General features: G+C 36.9%; 1 protein-coding gene across 2 annotated transcripts in view; it reads right to left on the reverse strand.

Annotated features, from left to right (window-relative positions):
- Positions 1-20,683, reverse strand: part of CCNK (cyclin K) — a 28,400-nt gene that overhangs the window by 4,746 nt on the left and 2,971 nt on the right. For both annotated transcript variants that reach the window (XM_067555075.1, XM_067555076.1), the window contains 9 exons: positions 20,348-20,603; positions 19,248-19,329; positions 18,291-18,422; positions 15,225-15,330; positions 10,882-10,939; positions 8,104-8,273; positions 5,534-5,808; positions 1,482-1,515; positions 343-414 (listed from right to left, as the gene is read on the reverse strand). In XM_067555075.1, coding sequence (XP_067411176.1) covers positions 343-414; positions 1,482-1,515; positions 5,534-5,808; positions 8,104-8,273; positions 10,882-10,939; positions 15,225-15,330; positions 18,291-18,422; positions 19,248-19,329; positions 20,348-20,544 — 1,126 coding nt within the window. In that variant the 5' untranslated portion in view covers positions 20,545-20,603. The remainder of the gene's footprint in view (positions 1-342; positions 415-1,481; positions 1,516-5,533; positions 5,809-8,103; positions 8,274-10,881; positions 10,940-15,224; positions 15,331-18,290; positions 18,423-19,247; positions 19,330-20,347; positions 20,604-20,683) is intronic.

The raw sequence follows: 20,683 nt of genomic DNA on the forward strand, positions 1-20,683 counted from the left end.
TTTCACATAATATTTTCTAATTCCTTTTGGCCTGAAATTTTCCATAATTTGTCTAAAATCAGCTTCAATATCATTCTCTCTAAGCAATAAAGTACTTAACCTCAAATATGGCAGAACAAAAGAGACTGTTTGGGAAATCCAGAAATCTTCTGGCCACTATCTCACGCACAGCTCTAGTTCCACTATCAAATAGTTCATTACCTTTCATACTACAATTAATTTTATTCAAACCAACAGGAGACATTTTTAGCCCTTGTTAGCAAAAGAACAAGGTCAAGCGCCACACTCCAAAAGATCCAATAAGGTCAGCATGCTGGGAAATAACTTCTAATAAAACCTTACCTGGAGGTGGGTGCACGGGGAGTATGGGTGGATGAGAAGTCTCAATTTTAGGAATTTTAGATGGTGGTGGTTCTGAAAAAACAAATTTGGAAGCTCCTATCAACAAAAATGTAAGTTTAGTCATGGCTCCATCAGCATTCTAAGATCGGAAGTCCAGAATGGGTTTTGGAACAAGGACTCATTTATTAGTTTGTACAGTGCTGATTACAATGGAATCCAACCTGTTAGGAGACTCCAGGCACTACCCCGGTATAAAATGTTAAATAACAATTTAACTGAAATCTAGGATTGTCCATAAAATAAATAGCACCAAGTATCACACGTTAGTTTGTTGTTAGGGTCTGTCCACAACTTTTAACCATGATTATTTATAAAGAGTTAGAGAAATGGTTACTTTAATCAGTTACAAGCTACAGTTCAGTTCATATCAACAGATCAGGCTTTTTGTCATCACAACTGCATTTGTGCATCTACTCCTACCATGCTGCCACTGTATCAGTATATTCTGGGAAAATCTGGGCTACAATCCCATATTGCCCCAGCAATGGTTCCTGGAAAATGTACACAGAATAGCTGCCATAGCTGGACAATTACTCTCTGGGATCTCTTTACTATAGAGCAGGAAGAAGAAAAGACTGGCCAAACTTGTTACATAGGCATGGTTGGGGATACAAGTCCCAACTACACAGCAAAGCAACTTTTACAAAGTGGATACTAGAAGACAATCATGTGTTCATCTAACCCTCTGACAAGGGAAAAACATGGTTAACTACCATAGTTTTAAAAAATTAACTATGCTGTGTTTGGGTACCCAGTCATTCATGCCAATAATTGGTTACAAACTTAAGTTATCAGGGAGATGGGGCTTTTATAATACTAATTATTAACTCTACCGAGCAGACTATTTGTATAAGCATAAAAGGGACTATGCTTTAGGAACAATTATACCGTACTTCAAGAAATAAACAAAAACATTTTTTGTTTTTTTAAATTGGAAGGTCTCCATTTAAGCCTACATAATTAGGAGGAAACAAACAGGGTAATTTCTAGTTATTCTGGCAAACAGTTTTGCTTATTAAAAAAGTCAAAGATATAATATGGTTTTTTTTTTGTTTCTGTTTTTTAAATTCAATATTTACCTGATGCCTTGGTTTCTTCTTTGGGAGATACAGCCTGTTATTCAAAACACAAAATTCACATCAAAATCTATAACTATAAAATCTGAATAATTCAAAAATGACAATGTAATTAGCAAACACACACTGCTAGTACTAACAGGATGCAGTTTATTAAGGGCTGGTATAGGCACAGTTTTTTCACCAATTTAAATGCAAGAACTGCCATTTAGACAAGCCTGATTTTTTTTTTTTTTTTTTTAAACTAAGAGGCCTGTGACATTCTAAAGGCTTAGCAAGAAATTTTCCATGCAAAGAATGTTGATTCAGGCAACATGAAGTAGGTAGTTTGGAAAGGGAGAGGTTTTACTGGTTTGGCTGGGAAAGCTGATAAGGTTAAGAACGTGGGAGTGTGAAGAGACTGAAAAAATGTAGCTACTGTGTGTGAATAAAGAGCTGCCTTTTGTCATTCTTGTAATTTAGTGTTCGCATCTAATTTAACTTACTCATAATCTACTGAAGAGGCATCATGGTCCCGTGGACAGATTGCTGATCTGGGAGTCAGGAGATTTGGGCTCTATTCCTGCTCTGTCTTTGACCTGTTGTCTGAACTTTGGCAAGTCACTTCACCTCTTTGTACCTCAGTTACCCATTCAGTAGGAAATTAGAAAAAAATATTTCACTTCGTAAAGCACTTTAAAATCTTCGGGTGGAAAGCACTATACAAGAGACAAGTATTACTGTAATAGTGCAGAATGTGGACGCACCACTCAATTCAGAGTGAATGAGAAAGATATTTTACAGACATGGGAGTCAGAACAATAAATGTTTTCACTTTGACAAGATTTTTTTTTGGAACATTCTACCACCAAAGTGGCTTGGAATAGAAACTTCAAATTTATTTTCATCTGTCTGAATTCCTCTAAGTTCTATAAACTTTTCCATCTCAATCCAACAGAGTTCAGTTAATCTAACAGGAATTTAAGGAGCGTACAATGTTATTAAGAATTTAAATTCTTTACCAGAACCAGCCAAGTTACAGGGCTCCTGTAAGATCCACCAAAACTCCTGCACTAAAACATCACAAATGCAGACAAATCATTCATGAAGCCCATCCTGAATCACGCTGCCCTGCAAATGGCAGGCTGCATTGTCTCCAAGAAATAGCCAATGATACTCCCTCTAATCCTGCAATCACATTTCCCCCAATAAAGGGAGAATCTTGCCCACAGAATTTAATCTGATAGTGCCATTAAATAAACATGGCAATTTCTTTGGAGCTGGAATTAAATTAAATTCTTTCCTGGAGCTTATTTTAGGAGTAAATGATTCTATAACCTCATAAAAATGTTGTCTCTAGAGATTTGTAATAGTGCCAATACAGATATCATAACTATTTTTGGAGTACTAGGATAACTAGATCATTACATTATTTAATTGCTAAAGAACAGCTTGTAAAATATTGTAATGAGGTCCATTAGTTAGATACTGTCTGGGAAAAACAGAACAAAATTTTTAAGTGCAATGAACCGCATGAATTGTAACAAAACTATACCATATTTGCTAGCAGTAACCTCTCATTTTCCTGATTCCCAATCACCAGGGGTGTTAACTGTACTTATTGTCAGCGTATCCAGAATTTCAAGGTGGTTTTTCTTTTCTTTTCTTTTTTTTTTGGACAAGAATATGCCAGTAAGGGCACAGGACAATGTTATTACAGCAAAAACAGGTATATGTTAGAAGAGCTCCAATTTACTTCTTAAGACAAGGCTGTACAGATGTATACTATAATTTGCATTGATTTATTTACATTTTTTGTTATTCTTCAGTCTAGTAATTGAAGCAATATTCCACAGAGCCCTCTACAACTTCCACCTTTTCTCCAAAGATTTCAGTGTTTTCCTGTATATGCCTTTCATTGTAATACAAAAGTTGTCCAGTCATGAGCAATTTGCAAATATACCAGTTGTATCCAAAAGCTTCAGTGAGTGACTAGGAAGACACAAATTTTCATAGCTGTGTATAATTTTACCTAGATATTCCATGAAATTTATTTTGAATGTGTTCTAACTGCAGGTCTGTAAATCAAACTATACATGGCTATACATTCTGCCTATCTAAAGTTCTCCCAAAAGTTTCAATTGAATTTGGTATTCTTTATTTTCCATCTTCAACTACCATGTACTGTAAATGTGGCTTTGTTTCAGCAGTAGATGCCATTCTATGTAAAATCTAAGATTACCCAGACCTATTCAGCCTTGACCTTTTCTGGCTGCTACCTCTAGGCTTTTGCACACTCCTCCTCACCCCCAAATCTTTCACTGCATTGTCTTTTGCTTCTCTCCAGAGCTGCTGCCTCCTGTTGTCTCCAAATCAAGGCTACATTAGCAGTAAGAGGTCATAAGACGACATTAAGAATTTATCAGAAAGAGGGGAGGACACATCCTAAATAGGCTGAGAAAACAGATGCCAGAGGTTCGCGTATGGATAATGCACTTATTTCACTGCTGTTTGAATAAATTAATCAAAACATAAATGCAATTCAGACAATTCAGTTAACGGCATATAAAAGATGAGGTCCAAGAGGTCCAAAGGCTGTACCTGACCCTGGACTGACTTTGGATAAGTGTGCAGTTGGAATACTTACGAGATTTTGTCCATTGTGTAGTGTACTTTCTTATTTTAAAAGAACAGATGACGGTAAAGCATAAAGTGCCAGACATGGACTACATAAAACTGTGGCTGTGGATGAATTTTTTTCCTTGCCATGATGAGAATAGGCAAAGCTAAGTGGTTTGTAAGGAGGTGTTGAACTCAAGCATGCCCCCTTGTGGCCGTTGGCACCCATTCAGGTTTTTCAATTACTCAGACCAGATTAGTTCAAAGCACATACCCACTAAACTGAGGGGGCCAATTTATTAATTCCTTCTTCACAGTGGAATTTCACTCCTTTAAACACTCAAGTTCACACCCACTCTAGGTCCACAGAAAAGCACTGGTAGGTTTTTACTGCCTCTGTTCAGGAGATACCTGAGAGCATTCCCTGAAGTCGGGTTATACTAAACAGTTTCTTTCTTTCTCTTTCAGACAGCAGTCCTGAGATGGATTGTAATTTAGGCCAGCTGCAGGGCCTAGGTGAGCTTCTCCTTCAGCTGACCCCTTTCCTCAATTAGTTTCCAGATTCAGAGGGTTCATCAGGCAAGCCTTCTCCCACTGCTGTCAGCCCTATTGTGAGACAAAGTAGCATATATATGCTCATCCCCTTCCTTAAAGCTCATCCAATTGGCTGGATAACGGGAGTGTTGCTCCAGCCCTGCAAGACTCCTGGTGCCAGGCCCTTAAAGAAACAATGACAGGATTTCCTCCCAAACACCACTTATTCCTAGAACCACTTCCTCTCAATGTTCCAGGTCCTTGTATACATCAGACCTTTCAAAATCTTAAAGGGCCACACCACAATAAATAAACTGATCCCTAGGCACCACTAACCTGAAGGAAGCAGATAACCCCATCACATGGTTCCACTCTGAAAATGCCTAAATAACACAAGGGTTCCACATTTCTTGAATCTCTAATTTTATATAAAATGACTCATTTTGGAAGTTTTTTGTTTTTTAAAACCACAAGTCCAGCAAACTCAACCTGGTCTCTGAAATTCAAGTTGGGTACTTCCTTTCTCATGCATCACCACTGGTAATAAACGTTCTGCAAATCAAGTGATTTTATCACCAATAATCAGCAACACCCGGGCAAACTCACAGCCTGCAATTGGTATGCGTAAGCTTTAGGTGATTGGAACACAGTAAATCATTCTGTTGACAATGCACAATAGAAGTGCTGGCCCTGCATTCCTAGTAGCATTCCTAGCATTAAAAACAAAACAAACAACTTATCTGGATACTAAAATAAGCAGGCCTAACTCAATGTATTAAGCAAAAAATCCAACATGTAATAAATAAGGTGATAATTTACAGTCACTTTTCTGAGCATAACCGTAATTTAGATTTAGCCAAGAAAACAATTGTTCATGCTCCAAATTAGAAATCTGTTCACCACTTACGATCAGTTAAACTTACCGCTGGACGTTTAACCTGCCTTGGAGGACTTGACTGAGGAGAAGGTTTCTTAGATTGTTGTGTTTGTTGCTGCTGTTGCTGTTGCACTGACTGCTGGGAGTCTTTTTGCTGCTGTGTCTGTGACTGCTCTGAACTTTGAGATTGCTGCAACTGTAGTATTGGAGGCACCTGAGGTGTAGATTGAAGGGATGGTGGCTGTGGCAGTTGGTGTGGGGTATGATGAGGCATTTGCTGTTTCCCTTGCGAGTACAGATCCAGGATCTGGTGACAGATGTCTAAACAAAAAGTCCACAAGGTTACATATTCCTAGTAAAACGTAACCAATATTGAAAATCAGTTTGACATCCTGTAAAGGGACACCATCAACTTCAAAATAACATTTCTGGCTGAAAATATTTTACCCACTATTACAATATCTACGATAAGTCTAACTGCGCTTTTTTCAATTTACTTTGTACATTTTCCAGGATTTTGTGTGTAGTCATTTTCACTGTCATCACTTTATAGCAAGTCTCTTAACAGCAACAAAGGAAAGTGAAATATTTTTAAAGATAGGAAAATCTGATTGTAAAACCAAAGCAATCAGCAAGGACATTAAGGGAAAGGTGTAGCACCTACTGATTGAAGGAATACATTTAATTCTGCCATAGATTTGCTGTGGGACTGATCTTGGGCAAATCACAATCTCTCTGGGTCTCACCTTCCTCATTTGTAAAACAGAAATACTCCTCCTCTCTCACTCTTGTCTATTTAGACTGCAATAACTTTGGGGGCAGGAGCTGTATTACCATGGGTATAATAATCTAGCACAATGGGAATCCAATTTTGGTTGGAGCCTCTTAATCCTAGTTAGCTAAAAATGGGTTGAAACTCTAAGGTTAAACTTATTTTTCTTCCAATATTATTGTCAAACTTTTTTAGTCACTCTAAATCCCTAGTACAAAGCCTGTTTTTTTATATTCACTTGTAGACTAAACTATCTAGCTGTTTGTGGAAGTTAAGAGTATCATTTGAGATAGGTTTTAGCAGCTGTTTGGGAAAAACTTCAGTCATGATATTTTGTCTTTCCAGTGCTGAAAACAATTATAATTTAGGTCTTGGATTCATGGCCCAAATAAACACTGAAGCATCCGAAATCTTCAACTGGTTCCTTAGGTTAGGTTATTTGACTTCTGGAAGCCGCTAGACTTTGGAATGGGATACAAACAAGATAGAATAAAAATGAACTAAATGTACACTGAGAGGGAGGAATGCAAAAATGCAGTACCATGAGAAGATTATAACTCCCACTGAATCTGAAGTGACAGTGTCAAGTCAGACTGGAGACTACTTTAAGTGTGTAAAAGGCATGGTAAAATGCTCTATTGCAGGGCTTCTGTTTTTCAGGGTTTATTAATTTTGGGGGCTATTTTTGGTCACTTTAGAGTTTTATGTAGCTGTCCACTAACTGGGTGTTTTCAGGACATTCTCTGTACATACTGTAATGAGTAATGTATGTAGTGTTTCAAACAGCACTATATTAAACCACACTAGGGAACTTTAGTGGGCATCAGAAAGGTCTACACAGATCAATTAATGTGCAACAAATTAGTGCACTTTAGAAATCATACAACCCAGCTCCATGTAGCCTAGCCCTTAGATAGAAGTAACCATTTCTGTTGATTGGCTAAACACAGATTTCATTTTTTGTATCAGGCTGTTTAATTGATGTTTGTCAATTAAAACTGAAAATCAGAAGCCCTAATTATAATGTGGAACACTATGTAAACAATGTTGCAGCAAGCAATTTGGAATGCCGTTTGCTATACAAACTGAGGAGCCACTAAACCAGTGGAAGACCCTATTTAAGAAATGAAGTATATAAACAGAGGAAGAAGAGAGCCACTGGCATCCTAATTTGGAATGTTACATACGCACATAAACCCTTGAATCTGGAAGCTGTAGACAGATAACTTGCTGGGCTTTGAAGACAAATGTGTGTGGAAATCCTTGTCTTCCAGTGCAGGATTTCCAGCTGTGACCTCCACACTATTCCACTTCATAGGCTGCTCTTACCTATACAACTGGTATTTGCAAAATGTCATGGTGGAACACTTCTAAAGTTCAGAGGCATTTGAATCCAAACTCTTGATCTGGCTCCAACTTTTACAAAATATTTCTATTTTTCAAATATTCTTATTGAATTTTTTGGGAAGGAGAAAAATATTATAAATTAAATAACTAGCAAACCAAATATTGATCAAAAAAGATAGTCAGTTACAAAATGACAAATATCCACATGCTCAGCCCCTCTGGAAAGCTTAAGTAAACAGATGGGCTTCAGTACCCTGCCCTGAAGGCAAGGTTGATATTCTCAAGACAAATGGAAGAAGCAAAATTCCAGAGTACATCCAGACACTCTAAACATGACAGCTTAAGTGTTGTTAAGTGTTGTTACACTGATTGGGAAAAGAAGAAGTTTCATGTGCTTAAGACCCAAAACATGCATGTAGTTAAGGAAGAAATTGTCCAGACCTCAAATTTAAAGAAGAATGCAAGTATCTAAAGTGTGATAAAAATATTTCTGGTACCTTCTAGAACATCAACAGGTACATCTTGAACAAACTGCTCCCACCATCTTCTGTACATTGGCTTTGATGTCCACTCCTGAATTTCAAACTTGCACAAACGGCCTGCCAGATACATAACTGCAACAGCTATGATCTCAGGTTCCCACTGCAGTGACAATGTAGTACAGAGACTAGAATATCAAAGAACAGTCATTTTAAGACAACCCACCACAAGTCTGTATATAAGACATCTACAATGTACTGATGACAGTTACGTTTTAACATCTCATTCAGGTAATTTTTTATTAACAAAACCAGGATTCCCCTGCCATACAAACTAATATCTTTGTTAATAGTGCCAATAGTCAGAATTCCAATCTGCTTTTCCAACATACAAAGCACCATTTCACTGCAGCAATAAAAAGCAACATGAACAGAGGTAAACTATTTGTTCTGAGGAATTTATTTAGAAAGAGTCTGACATACCAAGATAAAGTTTTCACAGCAGCGTGAGGGGGATTTAGCTGCACCAAATTCCAGTTTGGGTAATTACATTCTGCTTATCTAAAATATTCCTCCTGTAATATCAGCTGAATATGGTATTCTTCAAGTTCTGTCCTAAACAGTTGTTCAGTGGTTGTATTTCAGTGGTAGGTTAAAGGATTCCTACATTAATTTTGTAATGCATTTGGGCATTATTTTGGATAAAATGAACTTAAATATAAACAACAAACAATGAAACATGGGCATTTTGAAACCAAATACGCCAAAGTTTAAGTTTAAGCTCCAGTTCTAAGAGCTATAGAAAACTGTCATCTGATAAACATTTGTAGTAGTGAAAGCTACAGTAAAGTTGATTTTACCACTGCTTCTCTATTGTTAAGCTTAATCATGAAATACTCGGCTTGATTTGCAGTTTAAAATTTATAGAAAGATTAGAGCCAGCTTTCCTTTTCTTAGACAACCACTCTACTCATTGCTAGGTTCTGTAATATAAACTCTGCAAGCACAAAGTCTAGAAACCTGCCATTCAGTGATCTAGCCATCTAGTTACAATACATTTCAGACCATTCATTCATAGACCAATTCACCCTGGGCTCTTTTGTTTAGCACAATGTACTAATCGCAGTTACATTAAAAAACTCACTAATTTTTGGATGACTGAAATACACAAAGCACTAGAGCTACCCATAGCGGTGAGTCATTTAATAGTTTCAAAACTAAAAATGCAAAAGGCTTTTAAAAAAAACTTCCGAAGGGGTAAACTTGGATTAGTATTTGCTCACTTAATATTGCTGCTACATCCTTGGCACTTAGTGAGATCTATGTTTATATTACAGCTAACATAGGAAACCTAACCCTATTTTGAAACCGTTTAATGGATGTTGCATAGCATCATTTTTCACAAGGTCCCATGGGATAAACAGTCTTACCACCCAGTGTATACTAAACATGGTACAGGATCTTAAAGACTAAGTGAAAATCTTAACCAAAGTAGCTGTAGTTTAAATCCATATTGAAGACAGTAAGGAACAAAGCTGCATAAACCCAGTAGATTTTCCAAGTGCGTTTTTCTGAGTTATTAGTTAAAATGTGGTTCCAAGTATAGTGCTGTCTCAACACTGTATCAATTTTTCTGAATTTACAAGGGGGGGAAAAAAAAAGGATTCTCAACTGTTGTCCTGCATATTCTGCCTGGGATCTGAAAGTCAAGCTGGATTCCTTCTTTCTTATATAGCACCATCTGCAGTAAAGATGATGCAAGCCAAATGGTGCACAGTCACACCTGTGCCAGCCACCCTTCTTCAACATCAACACTCGTGCAAACCAATTATCTCCACTGGGTGGTAGAGGTGTTCAGATTGAGAATTTGGGCCTAAATGCCAATTTTGTGTACCTAAAGTTAAGCACCAGAGTAAAAGCAACCTATTTTCAGAGATGCTGTGCACCAACAACTTCAACTCAAGTCAATGGGAACTGCAGGTGCTTACTGCTTTTGAACGATCAAGACCACTTTTCTTTAGATGTCTAAAGTTAGGCACCAAGAAATAACCTAGCTCATTCTCTCTCACATGTGTTGGCTCTACAGTGCTAACAGAAGTATAGAACGCTACTTCTATTTAAGCCACTGAAGTATGCAGAAAGACTCAATATCCACTTGATCACATCTATTAAGAAGGTGCTTTGTTTTTTTTACGAAATCCCCTTTCATAGTTAAATGCAGCTGAACTACAGCTGGTTACAATGCAAAATCAAATATTTTGCTTGTTTTTTTCCCCCCAAGCGTTGACTGTTGTGACAGACAAATAAACGCTGCTTACAGGTGAACTGATTTACTGCACTGCACTATGAAAAAAATATAAAATATGTTGCACAAAAATTACATTTCTGGGACTGACTCCTTCCCAGGCAAAACATTTGGGTCTCACTTCTCTTCCTATAGCTATGGTTTGGCTATGCCCTTTCTGACCTCACTCAGACTGTTAGGATTGGAAGGAAGGACTGACCATATTCCCTGGTCTGGGCTTTTCTCTGAAGTCCCTGGTCTAAGTCTGATCCTGGAATAAGAGGAGTCCCTTTAGGTAAAAACTCTGGAGTGAGGGCAGAAGGAGCATGGCTAAACTCTTGTGACCCACGGACAAACATGGGCTGTCTTTGGAATTTGCATGAAGAGATACAGCCTAAATGTGTATAAATGGGGAAAGAGGTCAGGGTCCAGAATAAACTAAGTGATAGCAACTAGCTGAAATATTTCAAAGTCAAGAATTAGTGTATGTCGGAATTTTTTTTTTTTTTTACCTGTCGTTTACAAATGTCCACGCCATTTGAACCAGTTTTTGAATTTTGTTTTTATCACCTGAAAAAGGGGAAAAAAAAAAAAAAAAAAAAAATTTACTAAACTAAAATGCTCAGAAGATTTAGTTTAATAAACTATTATAAGTGGAAAGACTATTTTACACAAAATTGTATCTTTAGCATATTCTAATCTTTTCAGGTGTATGAGCTGAAACAAATGTATTATGGCTGCAAGCCTGTTGACGTTCTTACCTCATGTTTTCACATGCTCAAAGTCCCCCCAAAAGTTTGCCTTTTACACTTAATTTTTGAAGTTTTGAAAAAAAGTAGGGGGACCCAAAATTTGTTTTGTAAGAGGGAACAAACCCAAGAATTTTTTCAAGTAAAAGGCCAGATTTTTGGGGGGTGGGGGAAGAAGAGGCGTATAGGGCAGAAGTGATCAGTTGGTATGCTGGTGGATAATTAAATGAATGAATGGTGAGTGAGCGTGTGACAATTTAAGTTAAATAGGCATAGTTTGGAGAGGGAACATGGAGCAGCAAAGATTCTTGTCTAGGCATACTAGTCCAGGTGAAAAGTAAGCATTAAGCAAGTTTTCAAGTCATACCAAGCGAGGAAAAGAAAACCCTTAAGTAGTATGGATAAAAATCAATGATTAAAAAAAAAAGTTGGATTTTTTAAATGTATTTAAATCATCAATAAAATACTAAATTTCTCTCTCATTTAAAAATAATAGTTACAATTAAATCTCATCACAAACATGCTAAACTTACACTTAAAGTCTCATAAAAATGAATTAATGGCTCTAGTCTGTCCATCCTAACTACCAGCTCTTGCTTCTTGAAAGTTCTAGGTTTCAGTTTCTGTTTGTTTCTGTTTCTCAGCAGACTAAAGTCACATGTGCAAAGAAAGACACAGCCTAGATAGGACTGTTGTTATTCTGTGCTTATGTGGTGGTAGAGCTGGGCCAAGCAAGGCAGAGGAGTTAGTTAAGACAGTCTTAAAGACAGAGAGACAAAGGATGGAGACAGAGTAGAAAGGAACAGTGGAATGGACTGGAAAGAAAAAGGAAAGACATTATTCAGTACACACACAGCTTCCTATATTCCCCCACACTTTCGCCTCAGAAAATCTGTCATGGCTACTGGGTATAAGAGAGACCCTATCAAGGAATATTTTGAAGAAATTCCTTCCCTGGGTGAAAAAGGAAAACGTGCCAAGTGTAAGCAGTGAAAGAAGGAGATGCAGGGCCTAGCTGCAAGAATGAAACATGATAATGAAAATTACTTATTGGGAGAAAATGATGTGGCTGAAGATGTGGATATGTCTGAAGAACAATGTGGATCAACTGGTTAGTAACAAATAATACACTTTGGAACGCATCATTCTTCAAGATTCTCTCTATGCCTTTTAGTATAAGTGTGATTTAACAAGTACATTCCCAAGCTGTTTGCTATGCTGGATGTTGCTAGAAAAAAAAAGTTTAGCTTAGTAATCCTTATGGCTTGTTTAATTAGTTAACTAGGTTTAGAATCTATCACCCAAGCATACAGTACAGAAAGCTGCAGTAAGAGAAATTTAGAGTTGCCAGTTGCCACTGGGTGTCATTTTCTTATTTTATATTACATAATACATGCCCCTTATTTTGGAACATCATGGCCACAGACCATAATGGTGATGCCATAAGTTATTACCTATTTTACTTCAGCATAACGCAGCTTTCCCAAGGGAACCCCATCCTATACTTGTTTTCTCAAAAAACAGAAGTGCCAGTGAGTTTTATGGGGCTTACTCCAAAATTAAGTGCAGTCAGTCTTAGCTTTTTTGGTAATTTGGAATCGGATCTGCATCCTTGCTGAAAAAAATGTAAATGATTAACTGAATAACAGAGTGAGAACTGAGAAGAAGCTCTATTCAAAATCATTTTTTAATTTTGTTTCAGGATCCCATTTAAGCCAAAGAGACTTTGACTGTGACTGTCTATCTGCAACAACTTCAGAGTCATCCATTGGTACTTTTAGCAGCAGTGCTGCAACTAAACATATTTTAGACAACAAAGTATTAGTAGCAAGCAAAAGATTTCAATCATCCAGTAAAACCACCACCATGGATGGGTTTGTAGTAAGGACCAGCAAATACCAACAAGACACTATAGATGAAAAGATTATGCCACAAATTCTCCTTTTCGCATTGGTAACAATAAACACTTGGTAATAAACGCGGCTGGGTCCTTATGATGAGGCTGCACTGCACCTGGTAGAGTGGACATTGGTGGAAGGTTGCTAGATAGAGTGTATGAGAAGGAACTTGAACAGTGTGCAAGGAATACTGAGGGGAAATTTGCTAGTTTAAGCCTGGGTGGAGCAATGTACACAATGATCCAGTAATATGTGCCTGTGAGACAACAGAAGATGGGGTTGCCTATCTTTCAGAAACAGTAGATACATCGGGAAATGTCCACACAAGAGAATATTTAAAAGAAGTGGCAGTGAAATCTGTAATCAACTGTGAACAAAAATTCAACTGTCATGTGCGCAGTTTTGTCACAGACAATGCTGCAAACATGGCAAAGATGAGAAGATACTTAGAAGAAGAAACGGAAGGATGCTCCTTAATAACTTGTGGCTGCAGTGCCCATTTAATGCATCTTTTAGTCAAAGACTTAAGTATGTCTTCTCCAGAAATAAAAGAAAATGTTGAAGTCGCAAAATACTTCCATAACAACCAGCTTCATGGAAGAGAGCAGGTGGATCCAAACTAATTCTCCCTCAAGATGTTCGATGGAATTCTCTGGTTTATTGTTTTGAACAACTTATTAAGAACTGGCCTATTCTCATAAAACTTTGTGAAGAAAACCGTGATAAAATAGATGGAAGTGTCTCATCCAAAGTATCTAACATTGGATACAAGAGGAATGTAGAGGATATGCTCAGTATACTGAAGCCTATATCCATAGCCTTAAACAAACTTCAGAGAAATTGTTGCTGCATTGCTGATGCTGTTGAAATTTGGAAGGCACTTCAAGAGATATTGAAGAAAGAAATACCTCAGGTAATAAAGAAGCGAATGGATCAAGCACTAACTCTCCCTCATTTTCTTCCCAACATTCTCGACCCCAGATATAAAGGCAGATGCCTAACTTCTGAAGAAGATGATGCTGCCATGGTAATCTCAAAATCACTCAACAATTATGCCAGTCATAATAAATTTCAGGGCTGGAGCGGAACAATTTAAACAGTACGTTTACTGATGATATTTTGAACAAGTCACTCCCCTGAATTGGTGGAAATCATTAGCCAGGCACCTTGAAACAGAGTTCCTTCAATTGCTAAGCCAACTTTTCCCAGCAGTAGCTTCCTCTGCAGGGACAGAGAGAGTATTTTCATTGTTTGGTATTATTCACTCAAAGCTAAGAAATCCACTGGGAGTTGAAAAAGCAGCAAAACTTGTATTTCTGTTTCAGTCTATGAACAAAAATGACAGTGGAAGTGGGGAAGATGAGAGCTAGTTGTAGAAGTTTTAAGGACAGCGTATGTTTAGTGTTGTGATGACTTATCTGTTAGAGTTAATAAAATTTGGGGGGGAAAAAAAAAAAAAAAAAAAAGGTTTAAGGACAGTCATCAGCCAGCAACTCAGGAGACTGCTGTAATTGCGAAATATTTATGTAACATTTAAGATTTAGTTTAATAAAATATACATGCTATTGTGTTGGTGTGTGATTTAGTTCTTGCCATTCCTAATGTACTGCTGCTGCATCTGCAGCTTAACACAGGTAATGAGTATTATGTACTATTTCCTAAATTAATAAAAATCAAGTTATCTAAAAAATTACACAAAGTACATCCTCCTAGATGTTGTAAAATGCTGTACTGAATTGTAAATTAACAGGTTTTAGTGATTAGACTTGCACCATTGTTTAAGAAATATGGGAAGAAGTATCAGTGGGAAACTTGATTTAAATCAATGATTTTCTCTTGGTGATTTCAATAATGATTTAAATCAAGGATTTAAATGGCCTTGATTTAAATCAATCCACCCTGCCCTTAAGCCACTGGATTCAAATGATTTATACACAACAGTGATAGATCGAGAGAAGTGACATGATCTCGTTAATGTCTTAAAAGCACTGGTTTGAGTGCAGGACTAGAAGCCAAAAATACCTAAATTCTATTAGTTCTCACTCTGTGGGCTTGGAAGTCACAACCTCTGTCCCAGTTTCCTTCTGGGAAATATGGTTAATAATTCTCTCAGATGGTTGGCGATTAGATTAATGTTTTTAAAGAAGTATAGATCAAGTGTGCTATTTAAGAGTTGCTGAATATTGTTCAGCAACTCTTTATATTTACCTTTGAGTTGTTTGGCATACTTGAGAAGAAACTGGTATGGATGTTCCACTTGCAAATCAAATTTTATTGTTTGTAATAAGATTCTCTCCAGGACCATCACTTCCTCCTAGACAATATGATAAAGTACCAACAAAATATATATTATTTCCTCTTTTATTAATGAACATTTGATGCTCATTTCAAGTGAAATTATACAATATCTGCAGGCAAACAAGTGCTTATGTTTGCCTACTTCTGCTCCACTAGGTCTGCTTTTAGTAATAAAAAAATTAGTTCTCCAACATTAAAAATATATTCAAGATGTATTTTGCTTTGCCATCTGAAAATGAGCCAGTTTGCATTTTCTTAATTTATGCTCAGTTTTTATAAGTGATTTTAATGTAGCTATGTAAAAGCCATACTAACAAGGGAAGATGACGGTCTAGACGGGAGAAAAAAGTGTAAATGAATGCACACAAAATGCTGCCAAAATGTGCCCGACAAACAAAATGAAAATAGAATTTTCTCTAACCTTTCAATTATAATAATTTCAGGTATTACTTTTAGCAGTAAGAGGTTTCAGAGAAAAGTGATTTTGATCTTAATTGTTTCCATTTAAATTATTTGGTTTAATACTTAATCTAATTAAGAGTGAATTCACAGATGCTAACACAAGGTATATCCTCCATTACTTTTAATTACTTCTCTGTGGTAAATTATGATAATCATGACAAATAGATACTAAACCAGACAAGATGAAACTATTAGCTATGCCCGAGTAAACAGATTTGAAACTATTTGCTTCTTATTCTACCCCAACATCTCATTTTCTTAGAGGCATCAAAGTTCACAGAAGAAACCAAATTTTGGCTTTTAGCATTTAAAATATCACCATTTGTCCCTTTGGGTTCCAAACTCCACTGAATTGTAAAATATTATTGGCTAATTTATGTAGCATATAATATCCTAAAGGATCTTAACTCCTCACAAATTGTTTCTATGTGAACCACCACTGAAACTGAGCCACCTCTAAGATGAGAGGGTGGCAGTCAATTGGTAGACATTAGGACAAAGTCATCAGCATAATACTCAGTAAAAATGTTATATAGAATATTTACACTAAAAACAGGGCAGACAGAACTATGGTCTTTTAAATTTTATCTCAAAGACTCTCAAACACAGTAAACTTCATGATACTCAGTTTATCGACCTTGGTAAGATGAAGGGATATATGCTGTTCCTTAGATATTAAGGGCAGAAGTGACCATCTAGTTCAGCGGTTCTCAACCGGTGGTACGCGTACCACCGGTGGTACTTACCGGAAGGCTGGGTGGTACGCGCGCCGCTGAATCCGCTGCCGCCGGAAGGGCCCTCCCACCCGCCCGTGTGAAACCCTGCCGCTGAAAATGGGGAAACGGCGGAAGGGTTTCGGCGGCGGGTATTGTTTCCGCCGCGAAACCCCGCCGCCCATCTCTCCCCGCCGCAAATCCCTCCCGCCGCCGCCGCAAAACCCCGCCGCAAGTCCCCTCCCTTTTTTTCCCCGAGTGGTACTCGGGTCGGGTACAGTCGGGTCAAGTGGTACTTGACCCGACTGTACCCGGCTCGAGTGGTACTCGGGAAAAAAAGGTTGAGAACCGCTGATCTAGTTTGATCATAGAATTTCCCCCAACAACTTCTGCATCAAGCCTAAATACCTCCATTTGAACTAGGACATATCTTTAAAAGACTTCAAGTGACGGAGAATCCACTATCTTCCTTGGTAAGTTGTTTTAGTGGTCAATTACCCTCACATAAAAACATTGTATTTCCAGTTGAATTTGTTTAGCTTCAGGTTCCAGCCACTGGATATTATTATGCATTTGCCTGTTATAAATACCTGCACAGGGGAAGATAGTCTAAGACTTTGATCATGTCACCTCCTAACCTTCTCTTCAGTTATTCCCTACCACTGATGGTCCTGACATTTCATAGGCTGAATCATCCACCTTAAGTGTTAGCATTCTGAGATATAACAGCCCCAGTAATAACTTACTTTGGGTAAATTATTCTTGAATCTATTCGTTTTTCTTAAATATTCTTAACCTTTAGGGTTATTTGCCAAGTGTTTACTTCAGTAGATGAAACAACTGAATCCATATTCCCACCCCCACTCTCCCCCTTCGTATCTCATCAAAAGTCTAAAACTGATGAAAACTCCATTTTGGGGTGAACTGTTCTACACTGGGGATGTCAGATCACAAGAGACACACTTTGGCTAAGTTTTTGAAAAGTGACTAGTGATTTTGGGTGCCTCAGTTGTGGCATACATATCTAGACAGTTTAAAGGGGCCTGCTTTTCCACCCTCTGGAAAATTGAGCCCCTTGTAAGGTGCTTCAAATTAGGTACCTGAAAACTGTAGTACCCAAAATCACTAATCACTTCTGAAAAATCTTGGCCTTCGATGGTGACAGCTGAATACAAACTATGGGAACTGAAGCTATTACAGCAAATGCAACGGCAAAGCTAACTGCTAAATAAACTATGAAAGATAAGCAGCATTGCTCAGGAAAGTAACACCAACAGTACATAGTAAGAGATTTTAAAAATTAAGCTCTCCCATAATGCCTTTTAAAGGGACAGCATCTAATTAAATTAGTCACATTTGTCTGAAAATTTTGTTCATACTATAGTTACAAATTAACATCTAGGACTACTATAATTGAAAGAAATTAGTAGCAAAACTTGTTTTTCTAGTTCGCTTACACTGTGTATTTAACAGCACTTTATGTAGTCAATGTCACTGCTTACACTGTATAATCAATCAGTTTCTCTTTTGTTGAAGACACCCTTGTAATAAACAGGAAAGCTGAAAGACACTTAAGTAAGTTATATATGTGGGACTCAAACCTAATTTAAAATTTTAGATTAATCTAAATCTAAAATGTATCTAACTTGATAAAGTAAAGTTGATAGTGCCCTTTCAAATAAGAATCCAACTTTCCTTCTAACTCAGAAGAGAAATAAAGCCTGGAAATAAAATGTTAGTATTAACACTACTCAAATGTTAAGTTAAATAAAAGAATAATATACGTATGAATATATTTTACCTTTGGGTCATCACCAAACTGTCCAAACTGTACATCATTTAGTAAGCTACGAGCAGTTTTGATTATATCTTTACATTTTTTTGGAGTTTCTTCAACTTTTCCTGCCAGGAAGAGACAGCAGGCTCCAGTCACCTAACAAAGAAAATTCTGTCAGATAGTCTATATTTACAGTGCTGCATCTACATACCAAAATAAATAAATTAAACGTTTTAAGTGTCAGTTTCAACTATCCTGGTTATGAGATGCTATTTCTCAGCAAACAGTTAGTAGAATTAGAATTAAAATTCACAATTTAGCTTTTCCTATTTCAAAGTAAATACAGCCTTTTCGAAGACATCCCATTAAGTAGCATTTTATTTTATTTATAGAAAAATTAGAGGTTTTTGCCTTGGCATAGAGAGCATTGATTCATGAGAGGGTTTAAAAATGTAATTATACATCTAATTTGTATTTTCTTTGACCACTTAGCCACTGCTGCAAATCACAAATTGTTACACTTTCTTGGGAATGATATTAGCGTAATAAAATTGCAACAGCAATTTTCAGTTGCACTAGAGCACAGAAGTACTATATTTTAAGCCTTGACATTCAAGATAAAACATTTAATTTTCATTATATGGAAAATATGAGAACTGTGCAATACTTTGGGTTTAAAGCATGTCTTGTTTCTACATGAAATCATAAATCAAAATCACATGTAATTAAAATACTCCAAATTATCCTTTCTCTGACATACTTCTGCAGCTCTGAAAAGCACAATTTAATATTAACAGAAAACTTAAACATTAAAAGAAACAAGATGTATATTCTACAATGTTGGCAAGGTATTTCAGGAGATTATCCATAACATGAGGTTTTAATTAAGAATTGAGGCAGTCTCTCTTAGTTGCCACCACATTAAATATTACATACTAAAAGCAACCATCGCATTAAGAGGTCAATGCTGTAAATACTTACGTATCTTGGGAACTGTTTGAAAGAATGAAACATATAAAATCGATGAAAATAAATTATTCCAGTTGCCAAAGTGTCATAATGTCTGTGCTACACAATAAGGATTTAAACAGTATAAATCAAGTTCAAAACGTAAGACACATACAAAAGGAACCAGAGTCAGGGAAAGCCTGTTTTGAACAAATAAGCTGACTGAACTCTAATATATATTTATTTTTAAAGTTTTGAAAGCAAGTGTGATGTTTTACCAAAAAAAACCCAAAAACACAAGATCCCTGCCTGAAGCATTTTATAATCTAAATCAGGTGTCGTAGATATCTAGAACAGTGTAAAACGCATGGATGGCTACACAGTCAAGGTAAAGTTCACCCTGATACAGAGGATCCATAACACCACCATCTTGTGTAACTGCCGCCGAATTTCCAGATAAGTGTAGACCAGGGCTCAGACTGGGAAGGGCTCTCTGTCTTTTCCCTATGCCTGATGTTTGGATTTTCCCTGCCCTTAACAATCAGATGTTAATGGAAAGTTAAGGACTGATGTAGCTGAAATGAAGTTCAACTTTACTGGGGATCAAGACTACTGAAGATAACATTTTTAAATGAGAATCTGAAGGAGAAAAGGGATTATTGGTACACAATACAAGAGTGGAAAATATAAGGAATGGCAAGAACAGGAAAAACTGGGAGCGGAAAAAGAGGGAACAGTTAAAAGAATATATGGAGGAGCAAAATGTACAAGAAAAGATGTAAAGTGAAATAAATGCCTAAACAAAGCCTTGAAGTGAAAGACCAGGAGTTTTTAATTTCTAAAGTCACCACATGACTGACAGGCCACTTTTCCCCTTTACGTTGTCCCTTCATCAGTTAAAATAAATTCATTTGTTACATAAACTAGGACTCATTTAACAGAAGAAAATATTAAAGTAGAAAAACATTAAACATCAAAGATGTTTAACTTACAAATCATAGCAATGTTTTGGAAATAAGACTACACAGTGCAAATTAATCAAATACACAAGGACCATTCTTGGTATACTTTTTTGGACTCCCTAATTCATGATGCTACAATCATACCATGAAAACATCAACTCAAAAGGATACAGTCCCAGACGTGTTCCTACATCAAATATGAATCTGGCTCCTTCTCGGCGGTACCGTGCCTCAGTTGCTGGATCAAGTCCTTCTAACTGTGATGGCGTATGTGCCAGATCTTTTTTATCCCAGTACCAACATGGTTTTGTGTGGTCCAGGTTTGCCAAATTTACAGAAGGGCTGGAATTTTCTTTATTCTCCTTCATTTATTGAAGTAGAATTGTTCCTGCTTGATAAGTTTTCAGATAGCGGGTTGAGACAGCAGCTTCAAAATCATTAAAAAAAAAAAAAAAAAATCAAATAAAACTGCAACATAGCAGCATTTTTCATCCTGAGATAAGTGAT

Source organism: Emydura macquarii, unplaced genomic scaffold, assembly GCF_026122565.2.
Source record: "Emydura macquarii macquarii isolate MOO-44397 ecotype Brisbane River unplaced genomic scaffold, CSIRO-AGI_Emac_v2 contig_1551, whole genome shotgun sequence".
In the NCBI taxonomy this organism is placed as follows: Eukaryota; Metazoa; Chordata; order Testudines; family Chelidae; genus Emydura; species Emydura macquarii.